The following is a 23257-nucleotide window of genomic DNA, read 5'->3' on the forward strand; positions in this document are numbered from 1 at the left end:
GGCACACCAGCCCAGCGCCAGTCCCGCGCGCGCTTAGCTCGCTTGCTCCTCCAATCCTGCGCCTCCCGCCAAGCTGTGAACTGTCAACACGCCCATTTCTCAGAGCAGGAGACTGAGGTCAGAGGGATTGTCTCATTCTCTCGAGGCCTCGAGGGGAAGGGTGGGGGGAGGGAGGACTTGGCAGGGCTCTCCCCAGAGTACGCTTGAGGTCTGAGTCTAGTCGTCCTGCATACGTGTGACTGTGGGTCCTCCTGGCAGGTGGGTCCCCGGGCCCCATATGACAATGCACGAGGCTTGATCATCTTGGCACTAGGGACCCACAGCAGGATTCAAGGAGGTGGGGAGGGAAGTGAAGCCCAGAGGGGCACTGCTGGGGTTGGAAGCTGGCGTATATGATGGACACTCAATGGTGAGAAGGAGCAGGATTTGGGTACTGATGGACAGACACTGGGGGTTGTGACTCCTGGCTTGGGCAGCCAAAGAGAGGCAGGGGGATGGAAAACAAGTGGGCAGGCTTGGGCCCCCCCGGGAACCATGGGAGCATCTCTGAACTGTTCCCCAGACTCAGTTCCCAGCTCTTTCCTTGTATTGTCTCAAGTCACCCTTTCACCGATTCTGAGATGCAGGAACTGGCCTTGTCCCCATTTTACAGATGAACACACTGAGGCCCAGGGAGGTTAAGTCGTTTACCCAGCCAGGAAGGGACAGTGATGGGTGTGAATCCAGACAGCTGCCTCTGGATGCCTCGGTATTAATCCCCAAAAGTTACATAACACAATGAATGGGGAGGGGTTAGCAGGGCTCCGTGGGGCTGGAATCAGCCCTTGGAATTTTCCAGAGACCAGATTTCGGAGTTCGGCCCAGCCAAGCCACCAGGGATAGGAAACACCTTCTGCGTTGTCACATGTCTGCCTGGCATGTCAAATGGGGGCACCCAGGGCATGGGGGACTCTGCGGGGGCCCCTGTGCATTGGATGGAGCCATCCTCTGGTACCTTTGCGGGGGGCCGGCCTCAGCTCCAGGGCCAAGGATTCCAGGCCAGTGCAGGGGGCCAGCTGGCTGCGGCCGGGGGAGCCCAAGTCCTCTGCTAATGAGAACCAGGTGCGGTGTGACAGAAGGAAGGCAGCTGGGGGGCCCGGCGGTCTGAGCTATCACATCATTGTCGCCCTGGGATCCACATTGGCAGGCAGGAATCCAGGTCCTTCTCAGTGGCACGCTTCTGCTGCCTGCTAATTCAGATATTTGTTCAGCACTTGTGCCCAAGACAGACCCACCCGGCCCTCAGGAAACGGTGGAGAGGAGATCACCCGGAATTAACCAAAGCCGGGGGTCTGGGCGGGTTCTGGAGGCCAACGTCAGAAAGCCAGACCCCTTCCAGGAAGTGGCTTATCCCAGAGGTTGGTGCTCTTCTTAGCCCCATGTTATAGATGAGGAAACTGAGGCTCAGGAAGGGACATGCAAGCCAGAGTCACCAGACTGTGGCCGAACCTGGCCTGCAGTGCAGGTTGGTGCGTCTGGACCCCCTGTCCCCCCAATACTGCCCCCCAGGCCTCTCCTCCGGGGGCTACGGGAGCATAGGAAGAGCCCTCACGCTGCAGTAGGCAGCTGAGCCCACTGGACCCCCAGAAGCCTCCTGGGGGAAAGAAATCCAAAGCTCCTGGCCCAGTGCCTCACAGCAGGGCTGTCAGCTGACACCCTCTGCAGACACCAGCTCTGCCCCCATCTCCCGGCAGCCCGCTGTTTTCCTGGCTGAACCTCCTCCACGGGGCTGGGGAGCCATCCCATTCCCAGCCTGCGCCCCCTCGAGCAGGGATGCCCTCCCCCAGCACTCTAAATGGAAAACTTTATAATAAAAGGAAAACCTTAGATGTTCATAGCAGCTTTATTCACGACAGCCAAAAGGTGGAAACAGTCCGGGTGTCCATCGACTGATGAGGGATAAACAAAACGTGCTCCACCCACACAGTGGAATATTATTCAGCCTTAAAAAGGAAGGAGGTTCTGACACTTGATACAATGTGGATGGACCTTGAGGACGTGATGCCCAGTGAAATAAGCCAGACACAGGAGGACACACTGTGTGTCATTCCACTCACAGAAGGTCCTAGAGGAGTGACATCCAGAGAGACAGGAAGTAGATGGTGGGGGCCAGGGGCTGGGGGAGGGGTGGGGAGTCAGTGTTTCATGGGGACAGAGCTTCAGGTTGGGAAGATGAGAAAGTTCTGGAGATGATGGTGGAGATGGTTGCCCAACAATGTGAATGTGCTTAATGCCACCGAGCTGTGCACTTAAAAATGGTGAAGATGGGCTTCCCTGGTGGCGCAGTGGTTGAGAGTCCGCCTGCCGATGCAGGGGACACGGGTTCGTGCCCCGATCCCGGAAGATCCCACATGCCGCAGAGCGGCTGGGCCCGTGAGCCATGGCCGCGGAGCCTGTGTGTCCGGAGCCTGTGCTCCGCAACGGGAGAGGCCACAGCAGTGAGAGGCCCGCGTACAGCAAAAAAAAAAAAAAAAAAAAAAAAAAAAAAAAAAAAAAAAGGTGAAGATGGTGAATTTTGTGTGATTGTATATTTTGCCACAATCGGAAAGTGAAAACCATTTTAGCTTGCCTACCCCCCAAAAAACACAGGCTTAGGGAGCTAATACCCCCATTTTACAGATGAGCAAACTGAAGCCTAGTGTGTATAGCAAGCACAGGATCGCAGTTTTGCAAAGGAGAAGGCGTTGAGGGGGGAACTCAGTGGGGCTGCCTGACCCGCCCATGCCGACCCCTGCCAGGGCTCAGGAGGCCGGGGTGGTCATGGGCTGGAGCCCCAGCCTGGCCGCGCAGTCCCCTGAGCCCCCGTGCTCCAGGCCAGAGGCTTGATTTGTCTCCAGTCTGTTCTTTCCCTGACCTGAGATAACTCCCCAGACTCAGCAGATTTCCCAGGAGAAGTGCTGGGGAGCCTCGCTCAAAATACCTGCCGCAGGTGGAGGGGGTGTCTGCTGAGACAGCACCTGGGCGGGACCCTGGGAGGCCTCCCTCAGGAGGCTGGTGGGCGGGCTGGGTGCGGGGTCCGCGGTGGTGCAGCCCCCTCCTTCCAGAACTGGGACAGGAGCAGGCGGGCAAGCGTGACTCAGCCCGGCTCCTAGGTCCCTCTCTTGCCTCCTGCCTCCTGGACTTTGAAACGCAGTGGACTCCCTGCTGCCTGTCTGTACTCGGGAGCCCTCGGCCAGACCTTGCAGGTCCCCAGGGACGGGCCCCGTGAGCAGAGCAGGCGGGAGGCCACCTCATGACTGCAGTGCCCACTGCCTCAAGACTGGCCCAGCTGGGGCTGTGGGGACCTGGGTGCCACATTCCCTGAGCTTCCATCTTCCGGGAACAAACCTTGCCCTTGCCTCTCCCGCCTCTCAGCACCCACCATCACTGGCTCCTTCTAGAAGCTCTGTCCCCTCGTGTCCTCTGGGACACCTCTTTGTAGGCTATTCTCCCACCTTTCTTTTTTTTTTTTCTTTTTTTGCAGTAAGCGGGCCTCTCACTGTTGTGGCCTCTCCCACTGCGGAGCACAGGCTCCGGACCCACAGGCTCAGCGGCCATGGCGCACGGGCCCAGCCGCTCCGTGGCATGTGGGATCTTCCCAGACCGGGGCACAAACCCGTGTCCCCTGCATCGGCAGGCGGACTCTCAACCACTGCGCCACCAGGGAAGCCCCTCCCACCTTTCTTGTTACATCTTTTCGGTTCTCCTTTGAGGCTCCTCCTCCCGGTGCCCAGGACTCAGTTCAGAGCCCCCCGCATCCCCTTTGTCCACTCCCTCTCGCTGATGTGGTCCAGGCCAGCAGGAGACTGACGTGGGTGGTTTGTCTCTCCTCCCCTGTCTTAGTCCGGCCTCTGCCAAAAGCAGACCCTGAAGCAAGGGTTTAGTGCCGTGAGTTGATCTGAAGAGCAGGACTGAGGGGCCGGGGAGGATGGGAAGGGAGGACGAGGGGCGCATGGACCCCTGGTACCCGGCCCCCGTTGGCCGGGGCCTCCACCTTGGACATTAATTGTCTTGTACACTCAGCTTGGAATGGCTCCCATAGATGGTCCAACTGCAGCTCGGAGAGCGATGGAGTGAAATGTGGGACAGGAAGGTATGTGGGTGGGGAGCTCTGAGGGGCTTGATAACCCCCCAGAGCAGAGCAGAGCCTCGGCTCAACCACTCCAACTTCTCCCCTTTGGCCCGTGACACTAGGATACATGTCCACAGCCAAGGTGTGGGGTGGCAGACAGGGTAAGGGAGGGGAGGTCCAGAGTGCAGTTTTGGGGACATTGCCTTCAAGATGCCTAGCAGGGGAGCCCAAGGATGATCCAGAGGAGGAGATGGGACTGATGACACCACGTGGGGCCTCCCTGGCACAATGCTCAGGACCAGGGGCCCTGGGTCAGGAGCTTTAAGGACAGCTATGGCCAGGTCGGGGGCCACGATGTGTTTGGGCCCTCGGAGGCTCACAGAACCAGGGGCTGGCTGAGAGCTGGACTCAGGGGATGCTGTGGGGCCCAGGGACAGTCCAGCCTCTTCCTGACAGCAAGAAGCCTTCCAGAACCAAATCAGATCACATCCAAAGCCTGCTAGTGGGCCCCCATGGCCTTCCCACACACCCACTCGCTCACCCTGGCCCAGCCACCCTGGCCTCTCTGTTGGTCTGAGATCCCATACCAAGCTCATCCCAACCTCAGGGCCTTTGCACATGCCATTCTCGCTGCCCAAAGGGCTCCCCATCCCCCCAGTCTTCATCCAGGAGCTCCTTCTCATCTTCTGGGACCCAAGCAAGGGCCCCCACACCCTATGAGTCCCTCTGTGGTACCCTCACAACCTGCAATCATGCCATTTCCTTGCTAGTTCCCTGACTTCTCTCCTACAGGACTGGGGGCTCCATGGCAGAGACAGGTTGTGCATTTCCTTGCTATGTCCCATGTAGGTGCTGACCCACTCGCTGGTGGGCCTTGGGAAAGTCCAAACCCTCCCCCAGCTGCCTCAGACCCCGCCTGCTGGATCGGCATCCTCAGGGTCCTGAGTGGGTGCTGCCCCTCCGGGTGGACACTCTTCCCCCAGTGTCCTCAGTTGGATGCCTTCTCAACCTCTGTTTGGGGACATTGATTGACTCCGCTGCATGCAAAGTACTGGGTGCCATCAGAACCAGCCAGATTTCCACAAGAATAATCTGTATTTCATCTGCTTGGGTCTTTTGACCAATTATGAGAGAAGCAGCTCAATGTCATGTGGGCTCCTGGATGAGATCCTGGAGCAGAAAAAGGAAATTAGTTGGGGAAAAAAAAAAAAAACAGCAACTGGTGGAATCCAAATAACATTTGGAGTTTGGTCAGTAGTGATGGTAATTACTAATGTTATCAATTAGTAATCATAATATACCAACGTGAGTTCCTTAGATGTGACAAATAGTCATTGTTTCCTATGGCTGTTGTAACAAATTAACACAAACTTGGTGGCTTAAAAAAACATATATTTATCACCTCACATTCTGGAGGTCAGAAGTCCTAAAATCCAGGCGTGGGCAGGGCCGGTCCTTCTGGAGTCTCCAACAGAGCATCGGTTCCCGCCTTTTCCAGCTTCTAGAGGCGCCGCATCCCTGGCTCGCGGCCCCTCCTGCATCCTCATAGCCAGCAGCGCAGCATCTCCCATCTCTCTCTGCCTCTGACCCTCCCGCCTCCCTCTTATAAGGGCCCAGTGATGATGCTGAGGCCCCCGGGGAATCCAGGGACCTCCCCATCCCAGGGGCCTTAATCCCACCTGCAAAGTCCCCTCTGCCCCGTGAAGTGACACATCACAGGTCCCAGGACCAGGACATGGACATCCTGTGTGTGTGTGTGGGGGTGACATTATACTACTGATGACAAAGGATAGACAGAAACCTGCTGTAATATCTTTGCAGCTTTCTGTAAATCTAAAATTATTCCAAAATAAAAATTCTCTTTAAAAAAGAGAATTAAAAGACTACAATAAATTAAAACCTAAAAGGCAATAACTCAAACTCACCCCAACCCCACCCCACCCCCCGCCGCCGAGATCATCGTGCTCGACCATGAGGGTTTATTCCTGTCCACTTCCTGTCTGAGTTTATGCTAACATAGGTACTTTTCCTTTTATATAAATGGCATCAGATCATGCATAACTTTTCCTTCTCACCTAACACTTCTTGCCGTTTCTGAATAACCTTCCCATGCTCCCGGTCCCCACACTATGCGAGGCCCCTGCCCACTCTGGCCTCATGTTCACTGCTTTCCAGATACACAGGCCTCCTCACTGAGCTGGTCCTCACCCTGCTCCTCTGGCCCCCTGGCCTTTGCACGTGCTGTTCTGTCTGCCAGGAACACCCTCTCCCTCACACCCTCTTCCGTCCGGTTCCCCTTCATTCTCCAGGTCCTGCCTCAAGCATCTCGCCACTCAGGCAAGTCCCCCCAACACCCTGCCTCAAAAGGAGCTCAGGACACCCATTCGGATGTGACTGTGAAGCTATCCCAGGCCCTCCAAGTCTCACTGCGTGTGACTCTGCCCCTCTGCCCCCCAGCATCCCGACCCATGAGGTGGGGGTGAGGATTCCTCTCACAGGGGCAGCTGGGGGTGTCACATCATATATGGAGGCCTCCAAGGTGGTGGTGTTATGTAGAGGTGAAATACTCCATCACAGGATTAGTGGCCTAAGAAACAGGACCTGTCGGGGGTGGGTGAGGGTGATGAAAAAGATGCTGTTCCCTATTAGAGAGGACCTCCTGCTAACAAGTCACAGAAACTCCAAATTGCTAAAGTGAAAAATAATGGATGGACGTCTTCAGGTGCAGCTTGATCCAGGGACTGAAACAACTGTCTCAGAGATCTCGCCCTTTCCGCTTCCTGCTTCTGTTGGCTTCTCCCTGGGGTGGAGAAAACTACCATCCCAGCTCACATGGGTGACCCTGGCCATGGTGGGTCCCCGATCCTGCTCTATTCATGCTCATGCCCAGGGACAGATGGGCAGCTCCAGAGACCCGGGTTCTGGGGTTGCAGGACCCCTCCCACCCCATCTACACAGGAGACTGGAGTATCCTGTGGACCACGTGCTCAGGCCTGAGGGATCGTGGGAGGCCATAGGGAGTTGGGGAGGGGGGCAGGGGGAGGCTCAAGGGTGTGAGACCACAGAGGGAGCCTAGGCTGACCCACATCCATCAGGACTCGTGTCCACTTGGCCTGATCCTGTCCAGGCCCAGCGTCAGGGATGCGGTCCAGGCCGGAGCTCAGCGTAGGGGGACCCTGCCGACCCCTGGGCCTGAGTTCAGACCAGGGCATGAGTTGGGGGGTGGTGAGATGCCACCGCACCTGGAGCCTCCAAACCTCACAACCACCCCTCCACCTGCAGCAGGTATTTCGAGCTGAGCTCTCCGCCTCCTCTGGGGATCTGCTGAATCCAGCTGAGCTACCTCCTGCATGGGGGTGGGAGGCTGGAGACCTGCAGGGGGACAAAGACTGGGGAGAGGGGGCATGGGTGGGTACAGGACTCCACACCTTCACCCCAGCCCCATCTGGCCATCCCATAAGCGTTAGGGCCCCCATGCGGAGCACAGTGCCTACTGTATGCACTCCCTGCAGGACCCAGTGCCTGCTGTATGTTGTCCCTGCAGGGCACAGGGACTGCTGTATGCACTTTCTACAGGACTCAGTGCCTGCTGTATACACTCACTGCAGAGTACAATGCCTGCTGTAGACATTCTCTGTAGAGCATGGTGCCTGCTGTATGCACTCCTTGTGGGACATAGTGCTTTCTGTATACCCTCCCTGCAGGGTGCAGTGACTTCTGTACACACTTTCTAAAGGCTACATTGACTGTTGTATACACTCCTTGGGAGGTTCAGTGTCTACTAAATGCATTCCTTGCAGGGTGCAGTACCTACTGTATACACTCCCTGCAGGGCCAAGTGTCTACTGTATGCATGTCTAGGGTGCAGTGACTGCTGCATACATTGCCTGCAAAGCTTAATGCCTGCTGTATATGCTCCATGCAGGACACAGCGCCTGCTGTATGCATTCTTTGCAGAGCACAATGCCTGGTATATACACTCCTTGCAGGGTACAATGCCTTCTGTATACCTTCCTGCAGGGCACACTGCCTGCTGTATGCACACCCTGCATAGCGCGGTGGACTGGGGCTTGGGGCCTAAGGCACATGGGGGTGAGGGGGTGGGGGATGAGATTGTCCACTTGGTGGCGCTCCTGGCCAAGCCTGATTTCTTTCTGATGCCGCCCAGGCCCGAGGCCCCAGCTCAGCACACAGTAGCTGCTCTGCAGAGGGTGCCTGCCCTCACCATGCCCCTCTCTCTCCTGCCATCCTCTCTTGAGCCCTGTTCCCCCAGGCTAAACCTTGTCAAGGTCACTGCCTTCATTGATGCTGATCTGCTGGCCACTGGTCCATGCTCTATCCTCATCTTACCCACTCAGGCTGCCCCTCCTACTCCCGGAAGCCCATCATCTTTCGACCTTGGGGGACCCCATGCCCACCTCGGCTTCTGACACTCAGGCCCCAGTCTCCGTTCTGTCCACACTCTCACCCCATGACCTCATCGATGACTCTAAACACCCCTGTGTGCAAAGGATGCCCACATGTCCATCCCCAGCCAGACGCGGCCCCTGGACTCCCAGCCTCTCCTTGCCTCACCCTAGACCCATCCTCAGGTGACCTCCGGACTTGTGCCTCCCCACCCCCCTCGCAGGGAATGGGGCACCTCCCCTCACTGGCTGCTCAGCCCAAGCTCCCACCTGCCTCTTCCCAGTTCCTCGGCCATGTGATCTGTCCCAAGGCCTGCAGACTCCACTCCAAAGAGCTGGGAGCCGCCCAGTGCCCTCCCCACCCCCCACGCCCCCAGCCCAGCCCCTGACCCCAGCATGCCTGCCACTGCCTCCCCACTGCTTTCCAGGTCCCCTGTCCTGCCCCCATGACAGCCAGAGGCAGCTGTTCCCAAACCAGAGCACCCCCTCCCACCTCCCATGGCTGCCATCCCCCTGGCCCCTCTCTGACCACATCCCCACCCCCAGGCTGGCTACTGGCTCCACCCACCCCAACCTTCCCACTGTCCCTTATTCCCTTTTCCAGCCTCAGGGCCTTTGCATGTGCTGTTCCAGGCAGACTGGGCTGCCCTTCCCCCACCTCCCTGAGGCAATGACCTCCTGCGTGAGGGCCTTCCTGGCCCCCCACCCCATCTGCAGTGGGCTTGGGCTATTTCTGCAGAACGTCCTGATGGGAAGGTAGCATGGTGCCCTTGTAGGGCACTGTCTCCCCTCACTAGCCGGATTCACAGCTGTAGCGGCACAAAGTAAATGCTCAGTAAGTGTTCGATGAATGAATGGCATTGGATGGCCCTGCCTTGAGCTGCTCCAGGCTGGAGGACAGACAGAGCTGGACCGGAGGTACCCCCTCCCTGTGGTCGGGGCTGGAACACCCCACTGCTGGCTCCTGGGAGAAGGGGGCACTCAAGCTGAGCCTGGGCCGAGCCCAGGGAGCATAAGAGCTGTCCACCCATCGCCCCCCTTGGTGCCCCCATCTCCTCAACCCGCTCGCCAGGCAGCATCCTGGAGCCACAGCGAGGAGCCAGGGGAGGGGGCGAGCAGAGGGTGCCTGCTGCGTCCCTGCTTGGGTGGGGGATGAGGGGGGGTGCGCAGATGCTAAACGGGGGAAAGGTCTGGTGGTGGGGAGCCCTGGGGTAACCCTGTCCTTGCCCATCCGCGCAAAGATCTGAGATCCACCTGGAACTGTCGCTGTGGAGACCCCCGCCGGCCCCATTGCCCAGATGGGGAAATTGAGGTCGGGGAGGGTGGGGCCACAGTCGCGTGGGAGGGGGACCTTCTGGACCGGGGTCTAGCTGCGAAGCCACGGCTTGCAGCCTGGGGCCGGGCAGGGAGGGCGGGAGGCAGGGTGGGGCGCGTCCTCTGGTGACAGCAGCGCCCGGGAATGCACCGGGCTGGGAGGGGGCTCTCCGCCCCCCACGCCAGGCCCCTGGGACTGAGCGTCTCCCCGGTGCTCTGGGGCCCCGCGCTGGGGGTGGTCGGGACCTGGGGCGGGAACCCAGGCGCGCGGGTTCCTGAGTAGGGTGACTTTGAGGGAGGGGTAGGGAGAGGGATTTGGGGAGGGGTAGTGGCCAGGAAAGGGAACCTTCGTGGGGACGGCATCTGGGCGTCGGTGGGGAGAGGGCAGCGCCCTCCTGGAGCCTCAACAGGGCGACCTCGGTTCGCTCACATTCCCGGGCCCTGAGCGCGGCGCCCGGAATAGCAGCCCCGAGGTGGGGGTAAGGGCGGTCAGTCCCCGCGTGGCTGCCCCGCCCTGGGCTTCCCAAGGTCACCGGGGCGCGGACGGTCGGACACCAGGCCGCAGTTCTGGGGGGCCGCGGCGCGTGCGGAGCAGTCCCCTGCCGCAGATCGGCGCCCAGGCGCGCAACGGCCGCGCGGGGGCGCACGGCGCCGCCGCCCCTCTAGACCCCGGCCGGGGCGCGCCCTGGGAGGCCGGGTGGGAGGGGCCGCCCCGGGCTCCCCCCGCCCCTCCTCGCGGGCCCCGCCGCTTCCGCTCGCCCACGGGCCGCCCGGGGAGCCTGGACGCGCCGCCTGGGCTCTACGTAGCCGGTAAGTCCCTCTTCCTATCCCCCCACTATCCCGGCCGGAGTCTTCTCCCAGTCCCTAAGCTGGGGGGTGGCGAGGCAGCAATCCCCAGGGTGGGGGAAAGCTCATCCCCACTTCCTCCTTGGGAAACTGAGGTCCAGAGGCGTGACTTGCCCTGAAATCACACCGAGGGTCAGGACTGCAGCCTAAACTGGGGGTGTGTCCTGCTCCTCGGGCAGGGGGCTCTGGAGAGTGGGAATGGTGATCCCTCAAGCCCCTCATTTTGCATCACCTAGACCCCCACCGCACAAGCCAGTGCTAAGAGGGGAGCGGGTGTCCGAGGGTCAAGCCCCCTCCCCCTACCTCTGCTCTCCAATCCGGACTTCTTCCTGCTTCCTGGGCCAGCCAGGGCTGGGGTTCAGAGATGCAGCCAGCCTCACAGCTCTGGTCAGAGGGGGGGACCCACCCGGGGGGACCCACCCCGTGGTCCCCCAGGTTCTCAGCATCTGGAGTCACCTTGGCCCCAGACCCTTGGTGCCCCAGGTTTGAATGTCAGAGCCAGGAGAGCCTGATAACCAGGGACACTGCTGCTCGAGAACATCCAGTGGGGCCCTGCCTTCCCCCATCCGCTGCCCGGGACCTCCAGGACTGGGGCCCTCCGGCACGGCCTGCGTGTCCTTTGGGCACTGCTGACTGCTAGGTTCCCTGGCCCTAGCCCGCCACTTTCTCCACCAATGCCAGGGTCATGGGGAGGTTGGGGATGGCAAGTGACTTCATTCTTCCCCTGACAGATGGGGAAACTGAGGCCCAGGGAGGAAAAGCCTCCCAGCCACCCTCTCCCCCGCCCCCACACAGCTGCCTCCCTCTTCCCTGCGTCATCCTCATTGGCAGCCCCTTTCCCTCTGCAGGCGGCTCTGGGGCTCCATCCCACACCCTCTTCACATGAGGCCATGAGGCACCCACTGGACCAGGGCCAGGTCACCCTGCCCCGTCCCGCCCCCCATCCAGGAGCTCCTGGCTGCTGCAGGTCTGGGAGCTGAGGGGGCCCTGGAGGCTGGGGCCCGCCCCCGGCGGTGGGGTGGGGGGAGCTCTGCCAGGCACCAGACCCAACCACCACCAGCCACACCCTCTGCAAGGTCCCATAGAATCCTGGACTGTGCCCAGCTGGTCCCCACTGCACAGATGGGGAAACTGAGGCGGGGGGAAGAGGAGCACCTGGCCCCTGGCCACACCGGAAGGTAGGAGCAAGGATGGTGGGGAGGGTGAGGAGGGCCCTAGGACCCTGGAGACACCTGTGCACGCTCCTGGAATGATTCCTTCCATCATCAGACGCTGAATAAGCACCTACTACGTGCATCATACACAGTAAACAACCAATAATAATTACTTGAGTTTTCTCTCTCCAGACTGGGCTCTGTGGCCCCCGTTTTCCTCACCTAATTTGACGAACCCCTCAAAACTCTCCTATTAGGTGGGCTCTATTATGACTTCTTTTTTTTTTTTTTTTTTTTTTTTTTTTGCTGTACGCGGGCCTCTCACTGCTGTGGCCTCTCCCGTTGCGGAGCACAGGCTCCGGACACACAGGCTCCGCGGCCATGGCTCGCGGGCCCAGCCGCTCCGCGGCATGTGGGATCTTCCGGGATCGGGGCACGAACCCATGTCCCCTGCATCGGCAGGCGGACTCTCAACCACTGCGCCACCATGGAAGCCCATATGACTTCATTTTTCAGAGATGAGAAGGGAGGCTCAGAGAGGTTGAGTTACTGTCCAAAATCACACAGCCAGAGAGGGAAGAGCTGGGGTGCAACCCCTGGCCTGCTGGCTCCCCCCCGACTGCTGCGCCCCCTCCTGTCCCCCAGACCCCGCCCCCTCCGGAACCTCCTGCTCCTGCTGTGGACCCTCCTGAACTGTGGTTTGGGGGGCAACGCTCAGGTAAAGGGGGACATGAGCCCAGGGGGCAGCGGGCATGGGAACCCGGCTGGCAGTGTGGGGGTCACCAGCCTCCCTTCCAGGCTGACTCTGCCTCTGTCTCCCCAAGTAGGGTCCGGGTGAGTGGACTCAATGGGGTTCCTGGAGCCGCTGTTCTAGCTCTTGCGGGCGAGGGCTCTCCGTGCGCAGCCGGCAATGCATCCGGTGAGGAGGCTCCTGGGACCCGGCTGGGTGGGATGGGAGGGGGTCCCTGCCCCTCCTCTTCTGTCAGGCTGGCCCAGCCCCTGGCCGCACCCTCGACCTGCCCACACATGCTGTGCCTTTTAATCCCGCTAATCCAGCTGGAATGTGGGTGGGGTTAGCGGGGGTGGATGGGTGGGCAGGCTGGCTCTGGGGAAGGGTTTCTGGAGGTGCCGACCGCAGTCTGGCCACCCTGCTCCTCGAAGGTTTCCCAGGGAAGAGCTGTGCTGGGGGGACACCCACGAGTACCGCCTCTGCCAGCTGCCCGTAAGTTCTATCCAACCACCCCCCAGACTGAGTTCTCCCTGAAGCCCTCCTGCTTCCCCACTCATGCCCCCAAATATCCTTGCCACCATGCCAGATTCTCTGGGCACCCCCGGGGCTGTCCCAGCCTCTGCTCCACCGATCTCTGTCCCCAGGAGTGTCCCCCAGGGGCCGTGCCCTTCCGAGACCTCCAATGCGCCCTCTACAATGGCCACCCTGTCCTGGGCACCCAGAAGACCTACCAATGGGTGCCCTTCTACGGTGGTGAGTAGCCTATGCTCCTGTTAGTCCAGCTCTCTCAGAGCTGGCAGGGAAAAGTGGCTGCTAAGAAGGAAGGGGGACTTGGAGGGGTGCAAGAAGGGGGCATTGGCACTGGGGCTTTCAGGGATATGTAGGAGTTGGTGAAGTGAAGGGTGGATAGCAAGTGTGAATTGTGAAGAGGGGCAGAAGGAGGCAGGGTCTATTCTGCACAGGGTCGAACACAAAGCTGAGGATTTACTGGGTGCTGTATCCAGAGGCCAACATTTCTCAAACTTACACCAGTAGCAGGAAATATTGCCGCACTGAGCTGAAAATAGCGAGTTATATAATTGTGTGCCTGGGGCAGTGCGCCTCCAGATTTAAGGGAAACAGGCAGCTTCAGACGCCACGGTGGGGGTAGCCACAGATAAGAAAATCCTAGAATGGAGAAAGTTCCAACCATCAACCTTACAGATTTTTTTTTCCTTCACCCTAAGAATTGGCGGAAACTTGCCATGATTTCACCCCCACAGAGGCCCGCCAGGGCCAGCTCAGGGTCTATTCCAGGCTGGGTCTGCCAGCCAGCCTCAGGGAGTCGGGAGCCAGAGGGAGCCTGAGCAGGAGGAGCAGGGATCAGGTCTGTGGGCCTGGGGTGTGGTCAGACTGTCCATTATGCCCCACTGCCAGGCACAGGGGAAAACTGAGTCCCGGGGAGGGCCAGCAACATACCCAGGCTATGCAGGGCTCAGTCAGAACTGGACAAATACTTTTTTGGGGGCACCTGCTGGGTGCAGAGCCCAAGTGCCGAGTGAGTTCTGCCCACCTCTGTACCCCAGAGCCTAGAACATTGTCTGGAAAATAGTAGGTGCTCGATGAGTGTTTGTGGAATGAACGTATGGAAGAATGAGTAAAGAATGGGTGATGATGTTAATAGTGGGCCCCTAATATTAGGACTTAACATGAATGAATGAACGAATGAGTGCAGGCCCAGGATACTTGCCTGGGACAGTCCCAGCGAACGGGAAGCAGAATGCCTAAGTTCCAGTCCTGGCTCTGCCTCAGCCTCCATGTGTGGCTTTGGCTGAGTCTCTGGGCCTCATCTGCCCAAGAGGATGGCTGCCTGAGGGGAGACTGGCAGGAAGGGGGCTGGAACTCAGATATGTCCCCCACTCCCACCGACTCCTCCCATCCCCAGCACCCAACCAGTGCAACCTCAACTGCCTGGCGGAGGGGCACGACTTCTATCACAGCTTCGGCCGCGTGCTGGACGGTACCCCCTGCAGCCCGGGCACCCAGGGACTCTGCGTGGCTGGCCGCTGCCTCGTAAGAACTCCAGGCCCCGCCCCCATCCCCGCCCCTTCTAGGTTCCACCCGGCCTATTCCCTCCAGGCCCCGCCCCCAGACCCCATTCGCTAAGTTCCTGGTCCCGCCCTCTTCCCTAGGCCCCGCCCCCTACCGAGTCTCCGACCTCCCCTGCCCCACCTATCACTAAGCCTCATCCCCAGCCTCCTCCCACTAGGGCCCGCCCCCCAGCTTCCATCCTTTTAGTTCTTGGTCCTGCTTTCTTCCATGGGCTCCGCCCCCTCGACGGCAGGGGCCGTCTGACGGCGCGCGTGCCTTCCCCCCCCCCTTTAGAGCGCCGGCTGTGACGGTTTGCTGGGTTCGGATGCCCGCGAAGACCACTGCGGCCGCTGCGGCGGCGCCAACGACTCGTGCCTCTTCGTGCAGCGCGTGTTCCGGGATGCCGGTGACCGCCCTCCCCGTCCTCGCGCTCTCCCAGAGCGGGCCCTTTAAGACGTCCCGCGCTGATTGGGCAGTCTGCGGCCCAGCCCCCCTCGCTCATCATTCTGATTGGTCATTGCCAGATTGTTCCGCCCTTCCCAGAACAGACGGGGTTTAACTCTTTTGCTGCCGCACTTAAGTGATAATCATCGTAACTCCAATCCTTTAGGAAACGTTTTCGGAGTACCAGGGCCTTGGCTAACCTTCTTACCGCGGTATCCCACTTAATCCTCAAATCATCCTTCAAATACACCCCACCTGCTCCCCAACGCCGTCCTTCCCTCCCGCCCAGGTGCCTTCGCTGGGTACTGGAACGTGACCCTGATCCCTGAGGGCGCCAGGCACATCCGCGCCGCCCACCGGAGCCGGAACCACCTGGGTATCGCAGGGTCCGAGGGAGGAGGCCCCCTGCTGGCCGCCCGAATCCAGCGGGGAGGGGCGCGACAGGGTCGGGAGGCGGGCGGGGCCGCTTCCGGGGAGCCCGGGCTGACTCTTCCCTTGCAGCGCTGATGGGGGGCGACGGGCGCTACGTGTTCAACGGGAACTGGGCGGTCAGCCCTCCCGGGACCTACGAGGCAGCGGGCACCCGCGTGGTCTACACCCGCGTCGCAGGGTCAGAGGAGACGCTGCGCGCCGCCGGGCCCACCTCGGAAGACCTGCTCCTGCAGGTGGGGGCGGGCCTCTGAGAGGGCGTCTGGGCGTGTGGGGTTAAAGAATCCGTTGGGAAGCAGGGGGCGGGGCGGGGGGGCTGGGTAGAGTGTGTGTTGGGAGACGCTGGGCCATCAGGTCCGAGGGCAGCTCTGTAGTATGTGACACCCCACCACCCCCGCCGCCCAGGTCCTCCTGCAGGAGCCCAACCCCGGCGTTGAGTTCGAGTTCTGGCTCCCCCAGGAGCGCTATGGCCTCTTCCAGGCGCAGGCTCAGGCCCAGGGCTGGTCCCTGCGGCAGCCGCAGCCTCGGGAGGTAGATCCTCAGTCCCCTGAGTCTCCCGCTGCCCCCACTGTTATCCCCCCACGGACCCCAGGCCCCACCCCAGGTGAGCTGGGGACAGCCTGGGCGGGGGCGAGCAGGGAGGCAAGACCTGTGCCCCTGACTGCACTGCCCCTGCAGACCCCTGCCCACGCTGCCCTGACACCCGCGGTCGTGCCCACCGGCTGCTCCACTATTGCGGCAGCGACTTTGGTGAGAGGCCCTTGACCCCATCCCTCACCTGGCCCCTAATTGACCTGAACTTGACCCCTATCCAGCCGACCTCTGACCCTGGTCTGACTTTGCCTTTCACTCCTTGACCTGACTCCAGCTTGACCCCTCCTGACCTTCATTTGACTCCCTGATCTAATCCTTTGCCCTAATCTGACTCCTAACCCCTCACTGATCCTTGAGCTGACCCTTACCCCAGGCCTCAGCTGACCACAGTCCCCAAGGGCCCCCGATGCCCCACCTGACCCCCAGTTCCCTCGTCTGGAAAGGGGTGTGTGGATGGGCCCCGGGGCGGAGCGTCCAGCCGGGCTCAGCACCACCCTGCCCGCAGTGTTCCGGGCCCGCGTGCTGGGCCGCATCCGGCAGGCCCAGGAGACCCGATATGAGGTGCGCGTGCAGCTCATCTACAAGAACCACTCGCCACTGCGGGCCCTCGAGTATGTGTGGGCACCGAGCCACTGCCCCTGCCCACCGCTGGCCCTCCATCGGGACTACCTGCTGGCAGCCCAGCGCCTCATCAGCCCCGATGGCACTCAGGACTGGCTGCTGCTCCCCCATGCTGGCTACGCCCGTCCCTGGAGCCCCGCCGAGGACAGCCGCGTGCGCCTGGCCGCCAGACACTGCCCCCTCTGAGCCCCTGGACCAGACCTCGGCCACACACGGCTCACCAGGCTCAAAGTCAGCATATTTCCCCTCTTGCCATAGCTTCCAGGGGGCTTAGAACTATCTCCCACCTGCAGCTCTGTGACTCCCCTCCACACATACTCAGACACCCCTGCACTCAGTCAGATCCACTGTCGGAAGCAGGCACGCACTGGTGAGGATACACTAAATGGACTCTTTAGCTCTGATTTCCTTTCTCACCCTGGCTGCCAGGAAACTCATAGTTATTTCACTCTCAGAGACTCCGTGTCTGCTTTTATTCCCCTTGCCTCACACTCATTTGCTGGGAGACACTGTCACACACAAGCAAGACCCCGACGAAGACATGCCTAAGGAGACCTTGTAATGTATCCATTTCCCCTCTTGTCCTGGCTACCAGGAAGCTCACCACTGTTTAACCCCCTGACACTCTGTCTCTCCCTTCTCATTGCCACTTAACACACGCACCCTCACATATTCAGAGACACTGTTAAAGACAGGCATGACCCCCTAGAAAACATGCCTACCCAGGCACTGTAACGTACCAATTTCCCCTTTTGCCCTGGCTACCAGGAAGTTTAGAGATAATCTTAACAGCTTCCGCAATTCAGGGGGAGGCGGGAGGGTTCCCTCCAGGCAACACTGCTGTTCACCCCATCTTTATTCCTATTTAATTTTTTTTTTTTTTTTTTTTTTTTTTGCGGTACGCGGGCCTCTCACTGTTGTGGCCTCTCCCGTTGCGGAGCACAGGCTCCGGACGCGCAGGCTCAGCGGCCATGGCTCACGGGCCCAGCCACTCCGCGGCATGTGGTATCTTCCCGGACTGGGGCACGAACCCATGTCCCCTGCATCAGCAGGCGGACTCTCAACCACTGCGCCACCAAGGAAGCCCCATTCCTATTTAATTTTTACAAGCACTTTTTTTTTTAACAAGGGCACCCCAGTTTCACATACTTGGCTGCAGACACTTCAGGATGCCCTTAGTCAGATCCACAGCCACGTGTCACCACCTGTACACACGTGATCACGTGCACCTCACCCCCTCCTCCTCCTGGTCCAGCCCCCACCTCCCTCCAGCGTGTCTGACCCTGGGGCGACCGTGAGGACGGGGAATATAAGAGGATGGGGGAAGGCGGGACTTTCTGAGGTTCCAAGCCCCCTCCCGATGCCCCTTGGGGCCACATATTCCTCTCAGGCCGTTCAGGGGGCCCCCTCCCCACCCCCGAGCAGAGCAGGCAGGTCAGAGCCCCCACCCTCAGTGTGTGCCCTGTCCTCATGTGTCCTGGATGTAGTCTCCTCATAGATTCTAGAGCCAGGAGGGCAGGCCTACATCATGTGTGGATTGGAAGTGTCGGTGGGGTGTCACATAGTCACCCAGCAAACCTCCCCTTCTGCCTCCCCATCCTGGGTGGGGTGACTCACACCGTCCTCTGGGACAACCTGCTCGTCTATGCCATCCGTGGTTGTGTCTTCCTCTGGGGCGCAGGATGGTGGGAGCGTGCAAGGGGTGCTGGACATGTGGGTCTCAATGGACTCGGCCCCTGATCTTGGGGGTGACCTCAGGCCAAGCCCTGCCCCTCTCTGGGCCTCAGTTTCCCCATCTGTGTATACCCTTTCAGCCCCTCCCGGCCCTGACCTTGGGAACCTCACTCTTCCAGACTCCTTCCCTAGCCCTTCTATTCATTCGTGCATTCCTCCAAAGAGTATTTATTGAGCACCTACTGTATACCTGGGACCCAGCAGCGCCTGGGGCAGCCCCGGCCTGGCCCTGTCTTCTGTAACAAGTGCTGAAGCCGGAGGATCTCCCGAACGCCCCCCTCCCGCAGGGCAGAGTGGGGCGCAGTTCTGGAGGGAGGCGTGGGGTCTGGGCGCCCCCTGGTGGCAGGACGGTGGGGGGAGAAGGAATTCAGCGTTTCGGGTGTTACCTGCAGCCCCCAAGGGCTTCAGGTCCCCGATGGCCCCAGATGGTCCCCTCTGCCTCACTGCAGTGTGGGAGTGTGTTCAGTGTCTGGAAATGGGAGCCTCCGGCCTCTTCCTCCCCGGAGCTCTGTGGGGCAACCCTGCCATCTACTCCCCAACCAGCGGGACCGGTTTGCAGGGGTGAGGTTCCTGCTGGGTCAGAGGCCAATGCAGGGCCCACTCTAGCAGACAGGATGGCCTGGGGCCACAGGAGCCACGATTTCCCGCATGCCATACTCCGAGCGGCAACATTGTTTCCGGTAATGGTCATGTAACAATCAATGGAACCATTTAAAGAGAGAAGAAAACGTTGCAATTTTAAAGATACTCAAAATCAGCAACCCAGTTGAAGGTGGAACTAGCATTTGCACTTACTTGCCCATCAAAAATTCCACGCTGCTTTGATGCTTTACTTTTAAAAACGAATAAAAACTCCAGGTGCAACAACGGAAACGGAGAGACTCAAGATCTGTATCTTTGTGTCTTCACAATCCCTGGCTCTCGGGTTTTATTATTTACTGTGTCCCTGTAGGAACACGCAGGGCCCATTTGGTTTAGAGACTGGATTGCTGCCCGAAGAGACCGCAGGTGATTACAGACGGAATTGCCTCTCGAGGGAAACACTCACAGCTGAGTCCTCAAGTGTCCAGAACTGGGAATTCTCCAAATGGACTTCCCGCAGGAAGCGATGTTTATTAAAGGATAAAGAATGAAAACGGGCAAGCTTGAAACTTGTGTCTATGTTAATAAAACAATAGAAATCACGACAGTTCTTTCATCAACCCCACAAAATATTGTATTCAACAAACTTGTGGAGTACCAGCTCTGGGGGGTGCGATGCTTTTCTTACTGTTTTGAATTTTCTGCAGACAGCACCCCTCTGTTGTCTGCGCTTCTCTCTCACCGACCCTGTACCAGCTGGCTCACCCACAGGAGGACATGAGTCCGGTTGAAGGGCTGCTGAAAACTCCTGGACTGTCTCACACCCTGAGGGTTAGTTGAGGGTTACAATGGCTTGACCACCTGGGAAAACAGTTTGGCTGTTTCTGCTACAGCTGAACGCACACTCGTGTACAAGTTTGAATAATCATGTCCACGCCCTAACCCCTGGAACCTGTGAACAGAACTTTATTTGGAAAACGGATTTTTGAGGATGTAATTAAGAGTCTCAAGAAGATCATTCTGGAGTATCCAGATGGACGCTAAATCCAGTGACAAGTGCCTTGTAAGAGACACACAGAGGAGAGACAGGAGACACCGTGTGAAGACAGGGGCAGGGATCGGAGGGATGCGGCCACAAGCCCAGGGATGCCTGGGGCTCCCAGAAGCTGGAAGAGGCAGGAAGGACCCTCTCCTGGAGCCTCCAGAGGGAGCACAGCCCTGTGACACCTTGATCTTGAACTTCCGGTCTCTGGATGGTGAAAGGAAAAATTCCTGTTGTCCCAAGCTACCCAGTTGGTGGTGACTGGTTACAGCAGCCCCAGGAGACTCAGAGGCTCACCCTACACCCTGCAGCCTCTGACAGGTATACGCCCAAGATAAATGAGAGCTCCGCTCACCAAAGGCTGCTTCTAGAATGTTCCTAGAAGCTTTAGTCACAATAGTCCCCCATTGGAAACAACTCTAACACCCATCAGCAGTGGACTGAATCATTCTCTGGCCCTCACAGAATGACACGCGCTCTGCCAACGAAAAAGAATGATGCGCCAATCATTCCCGCAGCAGCGTGGTGAGTCTGAGCCAGACAGGAGGGGACAGAAGACACCGTACTGTGGGCACGACACAAGTGACCTTCAAGGCCAGAGGCAATGGAGGCAGGATGGGGGTTACCTTGGGGGAAGTGAGTGGGAGGGGCCAGCCCTGTTGTGATACTTGCCCCTGAGTCGCGGGTTACACTTTTCTGTACATTTAAATTAAAACCAAAACAAATCTGAGGGGCTAAGTAAATGTCACTGCTTCCACCTAGGGAGACAGGTGTGTGTCTGCTCACCTGTGCTCCCAGGTGACCTGACCTGGGGGGGCGGGGCCCAAGGACAATCTTCAAGGGGCACAGGGGGTGGGGCAAGGCCCCGTCTCCTGCCCTGGACCCAGGCCACACCACCTACTTCAAACACCTGGGCCAGCAATAAGCAGATTAAGGGATCACTGTCCCCAGAGTCCAAGTGGACTTCTCAGCAGGGTGGGGGCTCATTAATAATTACCCTCAATCCTTTCCTCCCAACAAATCCAACATCCTCAAGTAAAAGCCAAAGTCCTCACCACACCTTCCAGGCAGGCACCTGCGTGGTCCACCCCCCCAGACCCACCTCCTCTCTCACCCTGGCTTATGTGGCTCCAGCCACACCAGCTTGCCTGCTCTTCTTCTAACCCACCAGGCACGGTCCTGCCTCAGGGCCTTTGCAGTGACTGATTGAATGAACTGGACCCACTGCTCACCAGTAGTACTCGCTCCATGCTTCTTCCTCCCTCGCTGGAGTTCTCAAGGATGAGGACACAGGGCTGCCAGGTTGGCAGCTGCACAGAGCTGCCTCCTTTTCAGGAAAACTGTCTGTGATGGATGGGATCACCACCAGCTGGGGACAAGCTGGGCCGCTCAGTGGGGAGAGGGATGACATGTCAAAGGATTGCAGTACTAGGCTGATGTGTTCGGGCAAGAATCAAAAGTGTCTCCAGATATGGCCCAATAGCCCTGGGACAGAATCACCCCCGGTTGAGAACCACTGACTTATGGCCTTGAGAACCACTGCCCTATCGGGGTTCGTGGTTTCTCCTCCTAACCCTCCCCTTGTGTTGGCACCAGAAGTTGTAACCAACCAGAACCTGGGAGAAGCAGAGCTCGGGTGGGGGAGCAGACTGTGATGGGCGCTATAGTGTCCTCCCGGCTGTGGCTGCAGATGCCTCGCGGGAGATTTGTCTCTGGGCCACAGTAGCTGCCACTAGGAGATGCCCGTGGGGTTAAGGCTCCCTCCCCGGGGGTGGGCTGAAACCAGTGACTGACAGATCTGGAGGCGCAAAACACGGGCCCCTGGGCTCCAGGGGGGCCGATTCCAGGTGCACTACCAGCTCCAGACCCCCACCACCACCACTGCTTCACTCAGCTCCCCCCACCCCCCGGCCTCCAACTCAGGCTGTGCTTCCGGGGACATGAAGTTGAACGGGGCAGTGGGGGGAGAGTGTTCTCGTTTTTCATATCCTGTTGGGTTGGATTTGCTATTTTTTGCTTAGATGTTTTTGTGTCTATATCCACATGACAGGTGCATCACATTCCTTACTTGTTCTGTCTCTGCCTTTTTTTTTTTTTTTTTTTTTTTTTTTGCGGTACGCGGGCCTCTCACTGTTGTGGCCTCTCCCGTTGCGGAGCACAGGCTCTGGACGTGCAGGCTCAGCGGCCATGGCTCACGGGCCCAGCCGCTCCACGGCATGTGGGATCTTCCCGGACCGGGGCACAAACCCGTGTCCCCTGCATCGGCAGGTGGACTGTCAACCACTGTGCCACCAGGGGAGCCATCTGCCTGTTTTTACAATCAGGGTTGTGCTGGCCTCACAAAGGAAAGCAACGGCAGGTCCTAGGAGGTCCTGCCCATGCCCACCCAGCTCCTGCCTCCCAGTTTCCATGAAGGCCAGGCTGACTTCCATGGCCAGCCTCCCGGGGCCTCTTTGCTGAAGGCTGCCTGGCCCTGGCCCCTGCGCTGCCTGCGGGGGCGCTGGGTGGAGTGAAGGGCCACCGCTCCCCTCAGTGACCGGCAGGGTGGTGGATCCAGCACCTCAGCACCTGGACAGGATAAGTCTCAGGTGTGCATTCAACATCGGAGGGAGAGCCACATGCTGGCAGGTGTGCTGGGTTTAGCCACACCTGCTTTATTGGCTTCTTTCCCCTCCCACCTCAATCTTCTCCCTTTTGGCTCTTCCTGGGGTCCATCCCACGTAAAGGACTTGTACTCAAATTCTTGCCCCACCATCTGCTTCTAGAGGGAACGCAAGTGAGGTGGGGCTATTGCCTCTAGCTTACTTGTCTGGAAGTTTTCACAACAAGGGGATTGTGGGGACTTCCCTGGCGGTCGGTCCCGTGGTTAAGGCTCCGTGCTTTTACTGCAGGGGGCATGGGTTCAATCCCTGGGCAGGGAACTAAGATCCCACATGCCGCACGGCACGGCCAAAAAGAAAAGAAGGGGATTGTGGTGAGTGGGCCTGAGAGCTACCCCAGGACGGGAGAAAGTGTGAGGACAAGGATTGCCCGGGCTCGTGTCCTTCTCAGCCACTTGGTGAGACCTCCAGTCTGAGCCTCGGTTTTCTCATCTGTAAAGTGGGGCTGCCCAGCACCTGCCCCGGTTGGAGGAGACCCTGTGCCCAAGAAGCCCCGCCCCCTAGAGCCCAGCAGACAGACGGTGAGATAAGGCTGGTCCAG

The 23257-nt window shown here is 59.2% G+C and overlaps 1 protein-coding gene across 9 annotated transcripts; it reads left to right on the forward strand.

The window, feature by feature from the left end:
- Positions 1–10522: 10522 nt before the first annotated feature.
- On the forward strand, positions 10523–20747 carry ADAMTSL5 (ADAMTS like 5). Of its 9 annotated transcripts, XM_060094736.1 has the most exons (15): positions 10523–10620; positions 11505–11623; positions 11733–11834; positions 12456–12528; positions 12638–12729; positions 12972–13032; positions 13185–13293; positions 14465–14592; positions 14905–15016; positions 15344–15430; positions 15556–15719; positions 15889–16087; positions 16162–16233; positions 16583–16929; positions 19385–19444. In XM_060094736.1, the coding sequence occupies exons 2-14, from the start codon at positions 11547–11549 to the stop codon at positions 16882–16884; spliced, it is 1578 nt and encodes a 525-aa protein (XP_059950719.1). In that variant the 5' UTR covers positions 10523–10620; positions 11505–11546; the 3' UTR covers positions 16885–16929; positions 19385–19444. The 9 variants fall into 9 exon arrangements, with proteins under 9 accessions (XP_059950719.1, XP_059950712.1, XP_059950716.1 ...); XM_060094729.1 differs by having other exon boundaries at positions 15889–16233; positions 19385–20747; XM_060094733.1 differs by lacking the exon at positions 15889–16087 and having other exon boundaries at positions 19385–20747.
- The last annotated feature ends 2510 nt before the right edge of the window (positions 20748–23257 follow it).

The sequence above is a fragment of the Mesoplodon densirostris genome, chromosome 3 (assembly GCF_025265405.1).
Source record: "Mesoplodon densirostris isolate mMesDen1 chromosome 3, mMesDen1 primary haplotype, whole genome shotgun sequence".
NCBI classification, from domain to species: Eukaryota; Metazoa; Chordata; class Mammalia; order Artiodactyla; family Ziphiidae; genus Mesoplodon; species Mesoplodon densirostris.

What these genes read in the sequence shown, in the direction of transcription:
- ADAMTSL5 (XM_060094729.1), top strand. Translation starts at nt 11,547, where the DNA reads ATGAGGCACCCACTGGACCAGGGCCAGGTCACCCTGCCCCGTCCCGCC. An exon ending in GTTTGGGGGGCAACGCTCAG is followed by an intron (nt 12,529 to 12,637) that starts GTAAAGGGGGAC and finishes CTCCCCAAGTAG; the next exon opens with GGTCCGGGTGAGTGGACTCA. An exon ending in GCGTGGCTGGCCGCTGCCTC is followed by an intron (nt 14,593 to 14,904) that starts GTAAGAACTCCA and finishes CCCCCCCTTTAG; the next exon opens with AGCGCCGGCTGTGACGGTTT.